Here is a 22,214-nt window from a genome sequence, read left to right as displayed (position 1 = left end):
GGTTTTAAAAAATTCCGTAACAACCAAAAAATTCTCCGAATAAAACATTTGAATAAGTAAGCAATTACGTAACTATCAAAGAAAAAACCCTCCATGTAGTATTACTTAATACTCAGGGGTACATAATCACTTATATCAGCGTCTTGAGGGGTTAGGAACTTCAGGTATACCCCTATATGTTCGCTCAAAACCAAAGGGCTCCCACCGCTATAATGTGCTATGAACTCTGTCTTTAACAAAGACCTTCCTTGATGACAAGACCCTCCATAGTTCCCGAGGAAAGGGCTATAAGTTACGCAATAATGGAATTACAAAAGGCGATAGATTAAATTAGATTATCAGACGTCGTAGCCCGGTTAATAAAGCATTACACGCAAGGTTTCCACCCTTAGTGATTTATCACTATTAGTAATTTTCTATATTTCCTAAACAAAAAATCACTAAATTAGCACATAAATCACTAGATTATTGAAGAAAATCACTAAAAATCACTAAAAAAACACTAAAATCTTGTGATTTTTTTTCACCGGTTAGCAACCCTTATTAGACGTTGAATCGGAATGTTAAGTGTTAAAGTCCTTACCGGGTATTTTTTTTTTCAATCATTGTTTTTTTGCCTTTTATATGATTATTTTTCTGATAATTCATTCAATTTTATAATAAATGTTGAATATTTTAAAATAATTTTTAAAATAAGCATTTTCATTCAAAAGGGGATGGAGGTCATCCAGTTTCATGGTTTGTAACTACTTTTTAGTAGATTATTAAATCCATGTCTCAACCCTTTGCCCCTTAGGGGTTGGAGAAGTGTAGGCACACGGCTCTTGAACAACTCAAAGTTGTATATTAAGAGAAAGGTTACTTATCACTTACATTTACCTATTCAAATTATTTACTTATATATTATTTATTTAATGATTATTTATTTAATTACAAATTTATTTATTTAATAAGAAAATAGGCAAATAAAGACATTTTTAGCCTTTAAATAAAGATTAAAACAAGATAACATCCGTAACCCTAGATTTTTCATGAAGGTTGCTTTACAAAATTGTTCCTCCTGAGGAGCTTATCCGGTCTATTTAATAGACCGGATAAAACTATTTGTAATATATATAGAGAAATCATAGTGCAAAAAACCTATTTGCATTTTTTTTCTGTGATATTTTTCTAGTTGTCAGGTTACATTCCTTGTTGTCATTTCTAGTTGTCTGGTTAAATTCCGTAGGATTTTCAGGTAAACCTTGAAAATATTATTTAGAACAATAGCTACTTCTAAACGTCAAGAAAATCTCTGCGCGATAACAATCTTAGAAATTATTTCTTAGTGTGCAATTCATTTTAACATAGAAAAGTGCATGTTTTCTTGCTTGCTCTGCATGGCATTAAACTTGCAAAACATATTAAAAAGTTAAGAAAAAATACCTGAAGTGACCAAAACCATTTTACTAAGCATAACAACAAAAATGAGAATTCGGCATCCGACATAGACTTTTCCCGAATTTTTTCCTAGAAATCTAAAAGAGATACGGAATTTTGTTTTCTGGTTCTCAGGAAGATGATTTAATGTTACATAGGACTACGACATGAAATTGTTCTGGAAAGTTTACTTTCCCATCGTATTATAGCCTTTTCTCTGGAAAATTTCTGAACATTTTGCAAAACTCACTGAGAGTTTTCTACCATATTTCACGAGATGTATTTTTGGTTCCAGTGCCAAGACATGTATTGTTTTATAAAGTATGGATAATAAACTTTTTGTTGTAAATTGAAATTTTTCCGTAACTGTCGAGGTTGATTTCAGTATTTTTGATGGGGGTCTAATCTCTCCTAGATCAGAAATGATCAGAAATTGCATAAGAAATTAATTTTTTCAACCGAAAGTAAGGAGCGACATTAAAAATTAAACAAACAGATATTATTCCAAATATAAATGGCTGCCCCTCCCCCCCCTCACCCCCCAAAAAATAAAAAAATAAGAACATTTCAATGTTGCTTCTACATTAAATTTAAAGTAAAAACGGGCAAAGATTAATTTACAAAAACAAAGTTTTCTGAGGGAAGTAAGGCGCAAAGTTGAAACTTAAAACATCAAAAATTATTGATTCACTGTCTATCTAACATATATCAATAACATTAATATAAATAAAGCAACTAATTATATATTCCCTATGTTTTTAGGATTAGAGAAACTTTTGCGTTACTGAAAACATTACTGAAAAATTCAAGTGTAAAAAACAAAGAATATTTATTTTGGAGTCAAAGGTGGAAACGTAGTCTCATAACAAGAAACTAATCTATAAGGCCTTTCATAGCCTTATACGAGCTGTGATATTAGCAAAGCCACTGTATTAACATAATTATGAAATTTCTTTATTTGTGTCATTTATGATTTGTCTGGAATTTTTATATAATTAGCCCCTCTCTCTCTTTTTTTTTATCAAACATATCTCCTCGACCCCAGACTAAATTTCTGTACGACACAATCATGGTTCTTGCAGACAACTTTAAAATATCATTTTTTAAGCTACAATCAGTTATTTTTTCTGTTTAGTTTATTAAAATGTGCCCTTGTTTTTTATTTAACCGTTTATGGTTTATGTTAATTGTCGCGGTTTATGAAATTGAGCAGGGTGTGTTTAAGGGTGCTATCTCTTTAATACCCCTTAAAGAGTCATTCAATTATACAAAGCATACAATTAAAATTATCTTAAAATCACAAGGATAAAAGTAAATATTTGTTTTTAATAGCTGCAAAGTCATTGAACAGCATACAGAAATAATGAATTGGTTTATCAGGTAAATTTTGGTCTCACCAGCTATAATAGCAACAGTGAGTAACATACAATTTTAAATTGTAGCAAATACACTTTAGTATTACTCGAAATAAAGACAAAATAAGTCATAATATGAACTCTGGAAATCTGGTTATTCTTCTCTATACAGCGGAGAGTTTCAAGTTATGATACAAATTCTAAAGCGAGTTTATAATCCTAATACTATCAAGATGGCTTCACTTCGGATTTGTCTACAAATTAATCATGGAATGCTCTTTCCAGAACCAAAACGAGGGCCAATCATTGGACTGATCCATTGTGCAGAAGCGATACCAAATTAAATGGAAAAAAAATGAGCAACAATCCTAAAATACTTTATATTCATAAAGTAAAAAGTGTCCTTAATCGGTTTCCTTTACCATACCAAAACTCCTATATTGTTCTGTGTTTTTAGTAAAGCACCAGTTTTCTTTAATCTTATAAAAATAGGGAAATTAATTAGTTGATTTGTGTGTGTTAGATATATGTTAGATAAACAGTGAAGAAAATTTTTTGTTCATTCTAAGTTTCAAGTTCGTTCTCTACTTCCCTCAGAAAACTTCTTTTTTTTTATAATTTTTACTATGAGCAGCAAGCGGTTCATAGTCATCCGTTTCAGATGTTATTCCCTATGAGTTCTTGGAATGTCTGTGTTTCCAAATATTTTTCTTAGATTGCTAGAAAAAATATGAAAGTCCGTATCATTTTTGTCACTTATCCACTTTGATATTTTTTTATTACATAGAAGACAAAAAAGTAAAGTACCGTTTCCTTGTGACAGAATAAAGCCATATTTCACGTGTTCACCAGCCAGGCGAAAATCATAAGTTCTAGTGCCATTTTTAAGTGACAAAGTGATCGCATCACATACTGTTATATGTACACGGTCTTTTGCCGCATCCTCCCGCTCACTGAAGTTGGTACCAATTTCGAAAAAAGACCAAAAATAGGGAAAAGACGAAAAATAGGATAAAAGACCAAAAATAGGAAAAACAGGGAAAAATAAAAGTACAAGAAAGTACGGAAGAATCTTAAAAAGTTTGAGACTTAGGGAGAATAAGCTTGAAGGTCTCCCCCAACTCAGTGGGTACGTATCTAGTTGTAGCTACTTTGTATCGTCTGCATTTTTCTCCGGCTTACTCATGCTGTTATCATAGGCAGCGCGCTAGCGCTGCCTAAGTAAAGAACGTCGTGGGCACAATGTGTTTTTGGTTTTGTTTTTCTCCATACCCGGGCACTTCGTATCGAAGGAGTTGTCGTAGAAACTTCGAAAAGGGCTCATTCGATTGGAAATTTGAGTGGCTAGTGCCCTTTTTAATAGTCAAAAGTGATTGGAGGGCAACTACCCCCCCCCCCCGCCCATCATTCCCCCAAACACACCCAATCAAAATTTTGAGATAGCCATTTTGTTCAAAGTAGTTGATTTGCAGATAGAAAATATATTTTTGAGGAGGAAACTCCCCCACAACCCTCGGGGCAAGGGTTTTAAGTTATGCCCTGAGGGCATCTAAGGTTTTTAAAGAAGGCGTTGTCGTAGAAACCAAAACAGGCTCATTCGATTGGAAATTCAAAGGGCTAGTACCCTTTTTAATAGTCGAAAGTGATTGGATGGCAACTAGCCCCCCCCCCCCGCTGACGCCCATCATTCCCCCAAACACATCCAATCAAAACTTTGAGATAGCCATTTTGTTCAGCGTGGTTTATTTCCAGATAGAAAATATGTTTTTGAGGATGACACTCCCCCATAATCGTCAGGGCAAAGGCTGTAAGTTACGCCCTTGAGGCATATAAGGTTTTTATAGAAGGTGTTGTCGTAAAAACTTCAAAAAATGCTCATTCGATTGCAATTTCAAAGAGCTAGTGCCCTTTTTTAATAGTCGAAAGTGATTGGAGGGCAACTAGCCCCCCCCCCCCCACGCCCATCATTTCCCCAAACACATCCAATCAAAATTTTGAGATAGCCATTTTGGTCAGTGTAGGTAATTTCCAGATCGAAAATATGTTATTGAGGAGTACAATCCCCCACAGCCCTCAGCGCAAGGATTATAAGATATGCCTTGAAGGCATACGAAGTTTTTATTGAAATCTTTGTCGTAAATATTTAAAAAAGGAATCATTTTATGTGTAATTCAATGGGATAGTACCCTTTTTAATAGTCGAAAGTGATTTGAGGGCAACTAACCCCCCTAACCTAACCTAACATAAACCAGAGACGATACACACACAGAGACGATACACACATAGAGACGACACACACACAGAAACGACACAGATAGAGAGACGACAAACACACAGAGACGACACACACACACAGATGACAGACACAGAGACGACACACACACAGAGACGACACACACACACAGAGACGACCCACAAACAGAGACTACACACACACAGAGACGACACACACAGAGAGACGACAAAAACACAGAGACGACACACACATGAATGTGCATTGTCAGTTTAATATACATATACTGAAATTTAGTAATTAAAATGTTAATATTATGTGATTTATTAGAGTTATAAAAGTAAAAACATTTATATTTTTCAGTAAAGGGCAAATTTTGTTACGGGCTTGGGAAGGCATAGGGGTTTTGCGCCCAACTTATGTTAATTTCTGCTCGTTTTGAGTTTCACTTGGTTAATTATTGTAATTTCTATTTGTTTTGGGTTTCATTTATTTATCGATGCTGATTTATGGTAGTTTCACGCTTGGTAGATTATTTGATTTTATATTTGCTAATTTTTTGTTAAATGGAGTTCTTTTCTTTTCTTTGAAAAACTTATTTTGTGGAAAAAGTTTTTTTAATTAATGTGAAAAAAGGGGCAAAATATGATCCAGAAAAATATATACAGTGGGGGAAATAATAAATAGCTCACCTAATTTTTATCTATTCTTGGCGTTCCCCTCCTCAACGCCTCGCTCTTTACGCTAAAGTTTGACTCTGTCTTACAACTTTATCTTTTAAAACAATAAAAAACTTTAGCGTAAAGAGCCAGCCGTTGAGGAGGGGACAGCCCATTTTATATACAGAATAATTTCTATTCCGATAATAAGATATACGGCCATACATAGAAGACTAGGGGCAACCTACCATAGCTAATCACATGGAAAACTGCATACCCGTAACAGGAATAATTAATTCCTGAGTTAAGCTCCTTCTAAATTGGCTCCAAAAATGTCAATATTCTTGCAGATAGTTGAGCTTATTATTATTAAAGGCGAACCCTCAAAATTGAATCGAAACTTTGGTCGCAAAGGCCCATTAGCTCTACCTCCTGCCTTCCAAAAAAGGAAAATATAGCTGTAATAATCGCTGGGCTATTAGTGCTCCTATCAGGTGGAGTATTTGAGAGAGGACTTACTCATCTTTTTTTTTTCTTTGGAGAAAAATCTAGTCTAAGAAGACTAGGTCACTAAGGCTAGAAATAAGTGAAGATGAAAAGGTGACTTTGGGGAACGAAAAGATCGATCAAGCGAGCAGCTTCACTTACCTTGGTAGTACTATTAGTAAAGACGGTGGGAGCTGTGAAGATGTCAAAAGTAGAATAGCCATGGCTCAGAATGTTTTTTCACAGTTGAAAAATGTTTTGAAGAATAGGAAGATAAAAAGTCTCAAATAGGAAGATATAAAATTCTCATTAATTCTGGAAATAAGTTTAATAGATAAACATGAGTTTAATAGACAAGTACAAGTTGCCAGTATTCTGCGAAAAATCATTATTAGCATTTCTCTTATTATAAGAACTTTTTTCGGAGGCCTCGCAAGTTGATCAGAGTCCAATTTTAATTAATGTGAAAAAAGGGGCAAAATATGATAGGTCACTAAGAAGACTTGGTGCCAATTTTATAGAATATTTCAAACCTTACAAGTAGAAAAAATTGGTCCTTCTCAGAAAGCACTTTCTTTAATATTCAATGAAACTCGTATGCAACAGAATGAAAAAGAATTTGAAAAGATTTGAGGCGCAGGGGCTATCCCCCTGCTAAATTCTGAAAAATGCTTTTTTGGTATTTTCATTTTGAAAAACACCCCCCCCCGTAGAAAATACCCCTGGAAAAAATATCATACAAGAAAATACCCCCTCCCCCCTCGGAAAAATCGAAGATAGCGACGATGACCACGCTGCCTTTCCATAACAAATTACAAAAGCACGAAGAACAAATGGGAAATCTTTTTGCAAAACAGTGGAGATAATTTGAATGAATATTTCGGCCCTATGTCCAAGGGCCGTCCTCAGCACGACAAAAATATATAAAAGAAAAAAGCCTCACAACAGATCACCTTAATACATACGATAGAAATTTACAGTTTACTTTAGAAATCGAAATCGCAAATAAAATCCCATTCCTAGATGTGTTAATTATTCGTAACTTCGATAAACTCAATTTTACTATTTATAGAAAACCAACACAAAATAATAGATATTTGCATTTTAAGTCAAACCATCCCCCACAAATTAAAAGAGCATCCGGTTGGGATATCCCTCGTTGATCGTTCCCTAAACATTTGTTCTGATTCCCACATCACGGCAGAACTACACTTTATCAAGGACATGCTTTTTGGAAATGGGTATCCTGTTTTATTTATTAATAGTGTAATTAACTGTAGACTGAAAAGACACTCCCGTAAAATTAATGATAGTTTACCATGTGAGATTTCGGACAAACCCTCAATCATAATTTACCTCCCCCTACACCCCAAAAATCACTACAAATCATAAAAAACTTTGCACACAAAATAATCTATATGTAGTATTCCCAAATAATTTCAAAATCATAAATTTTCTAAATTCTGGTAAAGATTAAACCCCAGTTACTTGCCAAAGAGGGGTCTATCAAATACCATGAGATTGTGGCAAATATTATGTAGGTAGAACACACCAGAATTTCAAAAAACGCATACAACAGTATAAAGATTATATAGCCAAAGCTCTAAATTCTAATATTTCTTCTGTTTCATTTGATTCTGCATTAGGAAGCCATATTTTCGAAAATCCTAGCCACGATATACTTTTTGATGAATCCGCCCTTATTAGCAATGACCTAGGCATAAAACAGGTAGTCCGAGAATCAATTGAAATCCGAATTAAGATTAATAATAATATTTTTTTTAAATAGAGACTTGGGTGAATATACACTAAATGCTCTATACACAAATTTAATTAAAAATGATCTTACAAAATATTTTAAAAAACCAATAGACATTAACACAGAACCGGTCACAAAAAGAACTTTAAGGTTAGCTGCCAAAAACACTGGATTAGCAATAAGAACGTGTTTTTAAATGATTTTTCTTTCATCTCGTTGCATCGCCTTGTTTTACCTTACTTTTTATCAGTCGAATTTCGCTGAAGTAAGGATGCTAGGACTGCTATGAAAATTTTTTTAATTTTTGGTTTTATTGGTCGTATGTTGTTGTGAGACTTTTCTTTTATACATTTTTGTCTTGCTGAGGACGGCCCTTGAACATACTACTACTACTACTACTACTACTACTAACAACTCACCATAGCACCAAGCCGCCTGAGGCCAACACAGCTACGCACGATCCTCCTCCACCCCAATCTATTCAAAGCCTCCCTTTTTACACCCGCCCACGAAACTCCCATTTCATTTAAATCTTTCTTTATGACGTCCTCCCACCCCAGACGGGGACGACCTGATTTCCGTTTATCCCTAGATGGTTGGCCGAAAAGAACAATCTTCGGCAATCTGTAGGGCCGCAATATTCATCCAAATTATCTCCACTGTCTTGCAAAAATATTTCCCTATTCTTCTTCGTGCTTTTAATGTTTGTCGCGGAAAAATCCCCCCGTATTCCCCCTAGATAATTTTGGATGCTCATTAGAGGGGAAACTGAAAGTTCTACTCACCTATTTAACTCACCTATAAGCGAGAAATATGATTATACCACCGATGGAGCTATGGAATTGCGGGGCAGGGAAAGGGGTTTTACTTGTTTTTTTTGCATAGAAAATTATCAGTTTGAGTATGCTCACCCCCCTTTTTAATGGGGGGATACCTCATTAACGGGGCATCCCTGAATGTACATAGAACCTCACCAGCAAATATGCTCGGATCAAATCCTTTCAAAAAAATTGTTGTGCACTATCTATCTCGACAGTTAGATTGATGGTCCTCCACGTTTGGATGCGGGTTTTATAGTCCCCCAGGGGACAAATAGGATGACCCGGTCCATTACCCGCTATGAGAATAACAATCTCTTGCATAACGCTGTTTGTTGCTTAGCGAGAATCCTTTGTTCGTGTTGGAATCTATACATAACGGGACAGCTTTGTCTGTGTTAGCAGCAATGAAAGTAAAATTTGAGAACCCAAACAAGGGCTTGTGTATCACCAAAAAACCTATGTCATCTACATAAGTAAACATTGGACTAAGATCAATTTTTACAACCGGGGGTGCTCTGCTTGACTGGTGGGCCCTGAGGGTTTTTTCCCTACACCTTTAGGTTTTAAAAAATTCCGTAACAACCAAAAAATCCTCGAATAAAACATTTGAATAAGTAAGCAATTACGTAACTATCAAAGAAAAACACTCCACGTAGTATTACTTAACACTCAGGTGTACATAATCACTTATATCAGCGTCTTGAGAGGTTAGGAACTTCATGTATACCCCCTATACGTTCGTTCAAAACCAAAGGGCTCCCACTGCTATAATGTGTTATGAACTCTTTGTCTTTAACAAAGACCTTCCTTGATGACAAGACCCTCCATAGTCCCTGAGGAAAGGGCTATAAGTTACGCAATAATGGAATTACAAAAGGCGATAGATTAAATTAGATTATCAGACGTCGTAGCCCGGTTAATAAAGCATTACACGCAAGGTTTCCACCCTTAGTGATTTATCACTATTTTTAGTAATTTTCTATATTTCTTAAACAAAAAATCACTAAATTAGCACATAAATCACTAGATTATTGAAGAAAATCACTAAAAATCACTAAAAAAACACTAAAATCTTGTGATTTTTTTTTTCACCGGTTAGCAACCCTTGTTAGACGTTGAATCGGAATGTTAAGTGTTAAAGTCCTTACCGGGCATTTTTTTTCAATCATTGTTTTTTTGCCTTTTATATGATTATTTTTCTGATAATTCATTAAATTTTATAATAAATGTAGAATATTTTAAAATAATTTTTAAAATAAGCATTTTCATTCAAAAGGGGATGGAGGTCATCCAGTTTCATGGTTTCTAACTACATTCCTAGTAGATCAGTAAATCCATGTCCCAACCCCTTGCCACTTAGAGGTTGGAGAAGTGTAGGCATGTGTTTCTGGAACCACTCAAAGTTGTATATTAAGAGAAAGGTTACTTATCACTTACATTTACTTATTCAAATTATTTACTTATTTTACTATTTAAAAGACCGGATAAAACTATTTGTAATATATATAGAGAAATCATAGTGCAAAAAACCTATTTGCATTTTTTTTCTGTGATATTTTTCTAGTTGTCAGGTTACATTCCTTGTTGTCATTTCTAGTTGTCTGGTTAAATTCCGTAGGATTTTCAGGTAAACCTTGAAAATATTATTTAGAACAATAGCTACTTCTAGAACGCCAAGGATATCTCTGCGCGATAACAATCTTAGAAATTATTTCTTACTGTGGAATTCATTTTAACATAGAACAGTGCATGTTTTCTTGCTTGCTCTGCATGGCATTAAACTTGCAAAACATATTAAAAAGTTAAGAAAAAATACCTGAAGTGACCAAAACCATTTTACTAAGCATAACAACAAAAATGAGAATTCGGCATCCGACATAGATTTTTCCCGAATTATTTCCTAGAAATCTATAAGACGTACGGTATTTTTGTTCTTTGGTTCTCAGGAAGATAATTTAATGTTCAATAGTACTACGACATGAAATTGTTTTGGAAAGCTTACTCTCCCAGCTATCATAGCCTTTTCTCTGGAAAATTTCTGAACATTTTACAAAACTCACTGAAAATTTTCTACCTTATTTCACGAGATGTATTTTTGGTTCCAGTGCCAAGACATGTATTGTTTTATAAAGTATGGATGATAAACTTTTTGTTTTAAATTGAAAATCTTCCGTAACTGTCGAGGTTGATTTCAGTATTTTTGATGGGGGTCTAATCTCTCCTAGATCAGAAATGATCAGAAATTGCAAAAAAAATTATTTTTTTCAACTGAAAGTGAGGAGCGACATTAAAACTTAAACGAACATAAATTATTCTGAATATGAATGGCCGCCTCCCCCCTCGCCCACCCCCCCGAAAAAAAAAGAAGAACACGTCAATGTTGCTTCTACATTAAATTTAAAGTAAAAACGGGCAAAGATTAATTTACAAAAACAAAGTTTTCTGAGAGACGTAAGGCGCAAAGTTGAAACTTAAAACATCAAAAATTATTGCTTCATTGTCTATCTAACATGTATCAATAACATTAATATAAATAAACCAACTAATTATATTTCCCTATGTTTTTGGGATTAGAGAAAACTTGCGCATTACTGAAAACATCACTGAAAAATTCAAGTGTAAACAACAAAGAATATCTAAGGTGGGAACGTAGCCTCATAACAAGAAACTAATCTATAAGGCCTTTCATAGCCTTATACCAGCTGTGATATCAATAAGTTTTAGCATACAATTAAAATTATCTTAAAATCACAAAGGATAAAAGTAAATATTTTTTTAATAGCTGCAAAGTCATTGAACAGCATACAGAAATAATGAATTGGTTTAACAGGTAAATTTTGGTCTCACCAGCTATAATAGCAACAGTGAGTAACATACAATTTTAAATTGTAGCAAATATACTTTAGTATTACTCGAAATAAAGATCAAATAAGTCATAATATGAACTTTGGGAAACTGGTTATTCTTCTCTATACAACGGAAAATTTCAAGTTATGATACAAATTCTAAAGCGGGTTTATAATCCTAATACTGTCAAGATGGCTTCACTTCAGATTTGTCTGCAAATTAATCATGGGATGCTCTTTTCAGAACCAAAACGAGGGCCAATCATTGGACTGATCCATTGTGCAGAAGCGATACCAAATTAAATGGAAAAAATAAAAAAAATAAGCAACAATCCTAAAATGCTTTATATTCATAAAGTAAAAAGTGTCCTTAATCGGCTTGCTTTTACTATACCAAAACTCCCATATTGTTTTGTGTTTTGAGTAAAGCACCAGTTTTCTATAGTCTTATAAAAATGGGGAAGTATAATTAGTTGATTTCTGTGTGTTAGATATATGTTAGATAAACAGTGAAGAAAATTTTTTGTTCATTCAAAGTTTCAAGTTCGCTCTCTACTTCCCTCAGAAAACTTTTGTTTTTATATAATTTTTACTATGACCAGCAAGCAGTCCATAGTCATCCGTCTCAAATGTTATTCCCTATGAGTTCTTGGAACGTCTGTGTTTCCAAATATTTTTCCTAGATTGCTAGAAAAAATATGAAAGTCCGTATCATTTTTGTCACTTATCCTTTTTGATATTTTTTTATTACATAGAAGACACAAAAGTAAAGTACCGTTTCCTTGTGACAGAATAAAACCATATTTCACGTGTTCACCAGCCAGGCGAAAATCATAGGTTTTAGTGCCATTTTTAAGTGACAAAGTGATCGCGTCACATACTGTTATATGTACACGGTCTTTTGCCGCATCCTCCCGCTCACTGAAGTTGGTACCAATTTCGAATAAAGACCAAAAATAGGGAAAAGACGAAAAATAGGACAAAAGACCAAACATAGGAAAAACAGGGGAAAATGAAAAGTACAAGAAAGTACGGAAGCATCTTAAAAAGTTTGAGACTTAGGGAGGATAAGCTTGGAGGTTCCCCCAGCTCTGTGGGTACGTATCTAGTTGTGGCTACTTTGTATTGTCTGCATTTTTCTTTGGCTTACTCATGCTGTTATGTGAAAAAAGGGGCAAAATATGATCCAGAAAAATATATACAGTGGGGGAAACAATAAATGGCTCACCTAATTTTTATCTATTCTTGGCGTTAAAACCTCAATGAAAATACACATTATTGTTTATAAAATTATTTTATCCTATGTTTGTGTATAACGAGTCCTATTTTTAGAAAACCTTATATTCTTTAAAAAGTGATTCATTTGTTTTTCCCCAAATTTTGAAATAAATTTGCTATTTACATAGCAATGTTTCTTTACTTGAGGTATAATGCCCAAATTGGATGAAACACGGGTAGGTTATTCTTTTTTTCCAAGCCTTATTCCTAGAATAATAATAAATAATGTAAAATTAAATAACAGCAGAATACAATAATACTAATATTATAAAAAAAAAATTCAAGCATTCACGGAAATAAACCAAATAAACAAAAGTATAACTCCTTTATAGACCTCCCTCACTCACCGCGATACCTGCTATTATTTATATTTTATGAACCTGTCTATATTTATATATTAACTAAAAAAAAACAAGTTTTTTAAACTGAACGTAAGGAACGACATTAAAACTTGAAACGAACAGAAATTATTCCGTATATGAAATGGGCTGTCCCCTCCTCAACGCCTCGCTCTTTACGCTAAAGTTTGACTGTGTCTTACAACTTTATTTTTTAAAACAATAAAAAACTTTAGCGTAAAGAGAGAGAGGTTGAGGAGTGGGCAGCCCCTTTCATATACGGAACGATTTCTGTTCGTTTGAAGTTATAATGTCGCTCCTTACTTTCAGCTAAAAAAAATTTTTTTTTTAGTTAATTTCTGAACGTTTTTGAATTAATGCAGCTTTGATTTTGGCTCACCGTACATGAATAATTAAGACGAAATTGGCTTATTAATTTTCCCTTTTTTGGGCTAATTGACTTTCTCGAAATTTTGTTGTAACGTAGCTTACGAATTAACTTACATAACGAATTTCTATATATATATGTTTTTATTACGTATATTAGGGAGTTCGCCCCCTAGTCAGTACTTCATTCTCTGTGTTACATTTTGAATTTTGTTTAAATGATATGTCTCCGAGACGCCAAAACTGGTGATTCGAAGTACATAGCTCTTTCTAAATTACTAAAAAAAACTTAAGTGTAAACAGTGTGTTCTTGAATAGAAGATAACTTCCCTCATATACGGAATTGTTTTTGTTCGTTTTAAATTCTAATGCTGCTTCTTACTTTCAGTTGAAAAAAACTTGTTTTTTTTAATTTAATTTCTGATCGGTTTTTAAATAATGCTGGGAAATCTGGCACCCCCTTCATGGAAATGTCCATTCCCCCTATAAAATATCCTCCATGGAAAGATACTCCCCCGTAACCCCTATTCCAACCCCTTCCCCCCATTAGAAAAAAATTCCTCCTGAAAACGCCTGTATACTTCCCAATAACCAATATTATATGTAAACAATGGGCAGTTTATAACTTGCAGCCCTTCCCCCGGGAACTGTGGGGGATTAAGTCATCCTCAAACACATATTATTCAGATTTTCGACTATGCTGAACAAAATGGTTATCTCAAAATTTTGATTGGTTGATTTGGGGAAATAAAATGAGCGTGAGAGGGGACAAAGCTGCGCTCTAATTTTTTTGATCCCCTAAAAAGGGAACTAGAACTTTTAATTTCCGTTCGAATGAGCCCTCTCGCGATATTCTATGACTACTGGATCAATACGATCACCCCTGGGAAAATAAAAAAAACAAAAAAAAACAAACAAATAAACACGCATCCGTGATCTTTCTTCGGGCAAAAAATACAAAATTCTATATTTTTGAAGATAGGAGTTTGAAACCTCTAAAGTAAAGCTTTCTGATGTACCGAATCTGATAGTGCTATTTTCATTAGGTTTCCCTGCCGTTTAGGCCATGGTTCCCCCTTTTTTCGAAAATCAGACACATCTCCCCACGCAAGTACCTTTGAAAGGTAGGATTAAAATTTTTGACACTTACATATTTAAAATCAGGACAATAACCTGATTATTTTGATGTATCTATTGGTATCAAAATTCCTTTTTTTAAAGTTTCAGTTACTATTGAGCCGGGTCGCTCCTTGCTTACAGTTCGTTACCACGAACTGTCTGATTAGTATTTTACTTGGTATGAAAAGATCAATAATAGTTTCTTTATTGGTATTTATTTTAACTTTCATATGCTGTTGTTGTTATTGCTTCTGGGCTATCTGCCCTTTGCACATGTGACGTATATCAAGTCAAAATCTCACACCCCACTTAGAACTTAGTGGAGAGTCAAGGAAGAAATTTTTTCTAGCTTTTGAGGACAGTATAAGAATTCTGATGACACTGTACTTCCAAACCTTTTCTTCACATTAATAAAACTTCATATTAATAAAATGTGTCACATTTTTATTATGTAAACCTTGTACGGACTCCATTACGTTGTACAGGGACTCCCAAATCGATTTTAATTTTCCAATGGCTTTTTGACGGATCCCATAGATTGCTTTAGGTCCATATTGACCACTTTGAAACCACTGCCTTAGCAGAATGTTCTAAGTGAAATTGGAGTCACTTCAGTACGGTAATTCACTTGGTCTTCACTTAAAAAAAGAAGAGTGTAATAATTTTGTTTCAGTTTTGATACCTCTGGCTCGCTTTTGCACAAATGTCACTGGTTCTATTTTAAAATTGCATCCTCCTTAACGTCTTGATTCAAAATGGTGGTATTTCGCTAGACATTATAAACGATTTTTGTAAAAAAAAAAAAAAATGAATTTGATTGCTTTTAATTTGATTGATTTTTTGCGGGAAATATGTCACTTATTCTTTGCAATAAAGACAGAGCTGTATCCCTGACTGCAGATAAACTGGAACAAAACGAAAATTATGACCATAGACCCGTCTTCTCCTGCTGTAATTTTTCCTGTTAGTCTGGACGGAAGAACTAGCATAGAAGTTATCCAAAGGTTTACCTACCTGGGATCCACTATTTCTTCTGATGGCTCCATTCTTCCCGAGCTGCAAGCAAGGCTATCCAGGTCGTCTTCTGCCATGCGCAGGTTGAACCGTCACATTTGGCGAAAACCGAATATCAGTCGTTCAACCGAACTGCAAATTTTCAACGCCCTCGTCGGTTTTGTGATGCTTTACGGAGCTGAGACTTGGCAAGCATCAGCCGCAACCCTAATGGCAATCGATAGATTCCAGTCGAAGAGTCTGAGAAGGATAGGTCTACGTTGGGTCGAGTTCGTGAGTAACGAGAAGCTGCTGCATCTCACCAAGCAGTCCCGGTTTTCTACCCAAGCAGCGGAGCGTACCTTACGGTGGTTTGGACATATACTTTTAATGCCGCGCACTTACCTGAAAAGATGATCTTCGACTTTGACCCTGTCAAAGCCGATTGGAAGCAACCTCGTGGCCGACCAAAGAAGCGATGGTCTGAAAGCGTATCCTAGCCATCGTATTGCCATCCTAGCGATGCCAATTATCAGACCAAGTAAAGTGCAAACCCTTGCAATGGATCAAAGTGGATGCAGGAGGCAGACGTCACTCTCTACGCCAAGTAGCACCCGGCAGGAGACCTAATTTAAGTCAGTAAGTTTTCCTCAGCCCTTTTCGCTCCCTTTGCTTATAAGCAGTTGTTAAAACTGTATATTATAGAGCAATAATGTTATATTCTTCTTTTCTTAGATAATAAAGAAATAATCAGAGACGACTTCGTACCATGCACTGGTTTACCTACACTTCCCACGACTGAGATTCCAAAAACAGATACTGAACTTTTATTTGTTATTGACCAGTTCACATTTTCAAATGAAGAAGTCCAGCGACAAACTGAACTCGCAGGGTAGGTTTTCCTGTTGTTTTATTTGTTTCTGTTACATGTATGATGGTAGAACAAGTATGGTCAGAGCAATTCATGTATAAAAGGCAGAAACATGTAGACTTCTTCGCTTGCTTCGAAAGCTTAGAATATCTTTATTTGGTAACAATCAAAATACACTACTAAATAAAAAAGGAACTGTTTTTTTTTATTTAGTATATACATGAAATCAATTGTATGTGTGTGCTATTGCATTTTTATTTGCTTGTCCGCAAGCTTTTTTTCAAAAAATCAGCTATTAATCGTATAGGTGCTTTGGAGTTAAAAAGCACCCATATGACTTATGAGGGTGACAATCCTCCTCAATACATATAGTCTACAGTTCTATTTTGAATTACTTGACTGCTGCTGGGTTATAAACGACCCTTCAAGAATGTTTTTTGGATATTTTCAACTAGTCCAGATCAAAAGTAGTTATAAATGCTACGGGAGTAAATATTTAAGAATCCAAGAACGCCTTGGGATATCTAGTTGAAACTCTCAACGTTTGAGGGGGGATGACTGAAAAATACGTATTTGCAAAATGCCTACAGAAAACCCTCCATCCTACAAAGTATTTATAGCAATACTGTTATTTTTACTCATTTTTCGTAATGGAAAACCGAACATAAGACTTCGAAAGCTGTTTGAGCTTAAATCGAGAAATTTGAGATCGAAGATGCTTGACTGGAGAAATCCTTAAATATTGCGTGGCACTGTTTGTAATGCTGATGTTTATTCAGTGTTGTCATGAGGTGAGCCTAGCAGATCAGTCGATCTTAAGCTGTTTTCAAGCACTTTTTTGGGGGGCGGGGGGTATTCTGAAATTGAGGAAAACCTGTCATTTAGAGGTTTGTAGTGTGAATATTAAAGAAGCCAGCACATATCAAAATATGAAATAATAATTAAAATGCTTACAACGAAAAGTGTTTAAGCTAAATTAGTCTTAAAATATAAGGAAATCAGAAGAGAATCCCAACCTCTGGGAGACATAGGAGTCATGCAGGACAATTAAGGAAAGTATCAAAGATTCTGATGGCTTTGTTTTGCATTACCTGAAAACGTTTACCGGAAAACTTTTAAAAAGAATCGGGTAAAAGCAGGACACTCTCCTTCCTACGAATAAATGATAGAATCTTAGTACCTGAAAAGGTACTAAGATGATCAGATGATGATCACAAATGATCAGAGTGACTATGAAAATATAAAAACTTATCAAAAATATCTTTCAAATGTTTAGATGTCTTACCCCTTCTGATGCTAAACCTAGAAATACCTAACTATTTGAATTCTATGATAAGCAATTAGAGAGATTATTTATATAAATCAAGAATATTAATGGTTCTAAGGACCCTATATCATTTCTTCGTACTTCCTAATACTGAACACATAAAAGATATAACCCTAGTTGCTTTTGCTGAATTTGGAAAGGCTATTAAAAACATAAAATGTTTGAATTCATTGAACACCATTCACTTTCAAGTAATTTGCAAGAGTACTGCATGTATTTATTTTTTTTTTGAAAAATTACGCTACTGAAAAATGATCTTACTTGAGGTTTTGAAAGAATTAAAATTATGTGCTAAAATTTACTGAATACTTGGTAAGGAAAGACAACTGAGAGCCTTTCAAACGAGTTTGTTCTTTTCTGCAGTGGACTTATTCTCTGCTCCTAATCATGTTTTGTCTCGCTGATTTTGTGTTTTCAGTAAAGCACGAGTTTTCCAAAACTAATTCATGGAAATAGTACGAGTCAATTTTTTATGATGTCAGTTCTCTCAAGTTTATTGCCTGTTTTTCGTTTAAGGTTTCTCGCGCTTGATTTAAACATTGGAATTGCCACGAGCCAAATGGAAGTATTGTCCAGCCTAGATGGAAGTGTGTTAGTACCCCAAAGCGCTAACAAAGCCCAACTAGCCTGCTCAATCCGAAACACGGTCATATGTGAGTAAATAATCTTAATGAACTGTATTAATATACCTTCATTCAGTCTAATATTTTTCAGTTTTGACATCCTAATACCACCAGCCGTCACAAATAGTTCTCTATTAGTTTTGCATTCTTGGGCATTATGAATTTTTAGGACTCTTGTATTCCATTGTAAAATTGCTGATAGTAATTTTTTTATTTTCTTATTTTTATTTCGCTATTACTGTTTCCTTTACTATTTTTAATTCTAACCATTTGTTGTCGTTTTTTTCAAAACTGACTTTTGTTAGTCTTGTATTGTTTTGCAGCTAAAAGTTTTAAAGTATAATAAATTACTTGAAATTCAAATCACAATCGAATGCTTTAACTTGACCAGGAATTTCACCCGATAATTACAAAATCCTAAGAAATAAGTAATCTTCTAAAAAATTTTCCTCAGTGCTTTTCGTTAGAACCCCACTTTATGCGTATTTTAATACTGAGTGTTCGTGGTCTTACGATCGTACTTTTTTTCCGTTTGAGATTGGAATGAAATTTATTTCAAAGACAATAATGCCTTTGAAATAAACAAAACTATATATGTAGTATCTTCAAAAGTATATAGATCAAGTGAAGCTCCAGATAAGCCTCGAGAAAAGCTTTGTAATGCATGTCAACTTCCTGAAGAAGAAGAAGAGCATAAATGAATCTGCACCTCTTCAAACATAGAAATCAGTAAAAATACTTGGTATCACATTTAGTGATGATCTCTCGTTTGGAGATCACATCAGCCAGACCACAGCAAAGGCAGCTGGTTTTCGAAAATCCTTTGCAAATCTAAGAAGGTTTGGAATGACAGAGCAACTCCTGCTTTCGTGCTATAAAACCTATGTAATGACCGTAATGATGTACGGCTGTCCTGCCTGGCACCCGTCGCTTGTAAAGGAGTACAGAAATGAACTGGAGAAAATTCAGAAAAGAGCCTGCAAAATAGTTTTTGTGCCGAATTATAAAAACTATGAACAAATCCTGAGCGAAATCAAGCTCCCCGCCCTGGATGAAAGGAGGCACGAACTGCTGATAAAGTTTTGAGCTTACATCCGGAAGCCCTCAACACACCGAAATATCCTTACTCGGTTTACTTCAGAGACCCACGCCTACAGAACAAGGTTGGCAATTCTGAAAGAGGGAAAAAAAATGTTGGAGTGCCCGCCTACACACTCGACAACAAGATATCTAAAATTCTTTGTGCCCTACTACGTCAGATGTTACAACAATAGTGTCCTGAAATAGAGGTGATGGTTCATCATTTGTGTTTTTCTTGGTGTTGTGTCTTTTTGTGCTTTTCTTTTTTTTGTGCTTAAATTGACGATACCCATGTTATTACAGTGTGATAAAGGGAACGAATAAAGATTATTATTATTATATGTAAATTTGAACGTTATATGTACTATTATAACCGCAAAATTTAAGTACAAAACTGCTACAAAATTACATATGTGGTATTACATATGTACTACATATGTAATTGTATTCAAAATTGGAAACAGCCAAATCATATCTTTATTATATGTACTTGTAAAGATACTTTACAGCCTCAACAAAACTAACAAACTAGTACCAGTATGCCTTATACCAGTGAACTTTAAAGCATGATCTACAAGTTGATTAGTTTATCTGCGTTTTTTTTTTTAAAGAATTCAAAGTTTTTTAATAAGCTTGACATTAGTAACTACACTGTGTTACAGATTGCTTTATAATTGCTGTTTATAATTTTATAGCTATACATAACCAAAGAAAGCTCCATAATGTCTTGGCTACTTTGCGCACGAGGTTTGATAGAGACAAGATTGAGGAGAGAAATAACAAAACAAGTGGTGCTAATGGCAAAACCGTCCTTTTTTCGCTATCTGGAAGGTCTCCAAGTACTCAAGAAATTGAAGATTTTACAAAAGAGTATGAACTTTTGAAGAATGAACACCCAGGTTAATAATTTTCTTTCTTTTTTCTTTTTTCTTTCTAGTTTTTGACCCTAATGAACTGAAAATGAAACTTAACGTGCGGTGATAAATCATGCAAACTAATGTTAGTAATACGCTCACTGACAACCAATTATAGTTTTTAAAGCCTCCAAAAGGTCCTCTATGTGAAAGTCATAATTTCAATTTAAATGAATAATCAAGAGTTCAAGGCCGTATCCAGGGACAGGAGTTAGAATTTGCCCCCCCCCCCCCGAATGTTTGTCTGACTCGTAAATACGTAACAAATGAATATAAACACATTTTTGAATTTTTGATGCGTTTTCCATTTTTTTTGTAACCCCTCCCCCCAAATAAAATCTGTTTGTACTCCCCTCCCCCTGAAAACAAATCCTGGATTCATCCCTGCAAGAGTTCCCCCTTCTAAAAGTATAAACAAGAATAACCAATTAAATATTGTGGTGTTAAAGTTGAAAGATTTTAAAAACAAGCAGACAAACCCAGAACTTTGACAACAACAGTACCAAATAATAAAAGAGAGAAACTAGTGGAATGTTTTGTTTATTTTTTCTGTAATAAAGGGAACAAAGTTTTTTTTTCATATCTGGAGGCACAACATTGAACGCGATGCAAGGAGGGTAAAGGCTGTGAAAAAGCCTGAGGAGGACAGGTTTTTTTATTATAACCCCCACCCACCCCGGACAAAATTCCGGGCTGTGCCCTTGATGCTAAAATATGGTCAATAATCGAAGTTAAAAATGACGAATAAAAATTTGAAAATTGTTAGTTTTTTTTTACTTCCGGACTATCCCTAAAATATTTCTGAAAGCTAATTAGTACGAAATGAGGGGTTTGAATCAACACCGGACAAATCAATTCAATCAATTCAATGTAATTTATTCCAATAAAAATAAAACATCACATCAATAACAATAAAGATCCTAGAAGATAACAGAAGGACCATAACACCAAAAAAAAAAAATTAAAGTGACACTGAAATTGGACAAAAAAAGAAACAAGAATGAAAAGAAATAAACATGGTTAATTAAAGCAAATTGGTTAAGAGTTGAAAGATTAAATTATATTGTCAAGTTTTGTTACATTATTGTACAGCGTGCGGAAACTTGTGGCTAGCTCAACACTGGAGGGTATTTTGTTCCATTGAATAATAGATTTGTAAATGGGAGATTGCTGGGCAGCACTAGAAACACATTTAGGGATAATAAAGCTCTATTGGATGAACGGAGACAGTGGGCTTCCGAATTATTAATATTATAATAGTTTAGTAGTTGAGGAGGAAGATTGTTGTGGAAAGCGGAGTAAGCAAGCCAAAAGTTTAATTTTTTTACGATTTGATCTAGTGGAGCTATACCGAACTCTGAGTACAAATCACGAGTTGGATATAGACGGGGAAGCCAAAAAACTGCTTTTTAATGGCACGGTTTTAGGCAAATTTTAGGTTTTTAGTTAAAAAACGATTTGTATTTCCCCACACTGATCCGCAATAAGAAAAGTAAGAAAAAATAAAGGATAGCTTGGATGTCAGGAGGAAGAAAATAATTCACACGGTTCATCTTGGCTACTTGTCTCAAAATTATTGCAGTGATGTAAGAAATATGATTAGAGAATGACAAGCGTGAGTCAATAAATACACTAAGAAACTTGGCAACCTCCACTTAGGGGAGGATTTCGGAGGAGTACTTGAGACCAAGAGCAGGTTGGATTAC

The 22,214-nt window shown here is 34.6% G+C and overlaps 1 protein-coding gene across 1 annotated transcript in view; it reads left to right on the top strand.

Annotated features, from left to right (window-relative positions):
- LOC148956926 (uncharacterized) overlaps positions 1 to 22,214 on the top strand; it is a 160,892-nt gene that overhangs the window by 127,939 nt on the left and 10,739 nt on the right. Inside the window, exons 7-9 of the mRNA XM_089087789.1 lie at positions 16,429 to 16,585; positions 18,408 to 18,544; positions 20,290 to 20,493. Of these exons, the coding sequence (XP_088943915.1) occupies positions 16,429 to 16,585; positions 18,408 to 18,544; positions 20,290 to 20,493 (498 nt within the window). The remainder of the gene's footprint in view (positions 1 to 16,428; positions 16,586 to 18,407; positions 18,545 to 20,289; positions 20,494 to 22,214) is intronic.

This window comes from Artemia sp. Qi Xiang Cuo, chromosome 1 (assembly GCF_049724085.1).
Source record: "Artemia sp. Qi Xiang Cuo chromosome 1, ASM4972408v1, whole genome shotgun sequence".
Lineage (NCBI taxonomy): Eukaryota > Metazoa > Arthropoda > Branchiopoda > Anostraca > Artemiidae > Artemia > Artemia sp. Qi Xiang Cuo.
The sequence above is the reverse complement of the archived record's forward strand: the minus strand, read 5'-3'. Positions and strand labels throughout refer to the sequence as shown.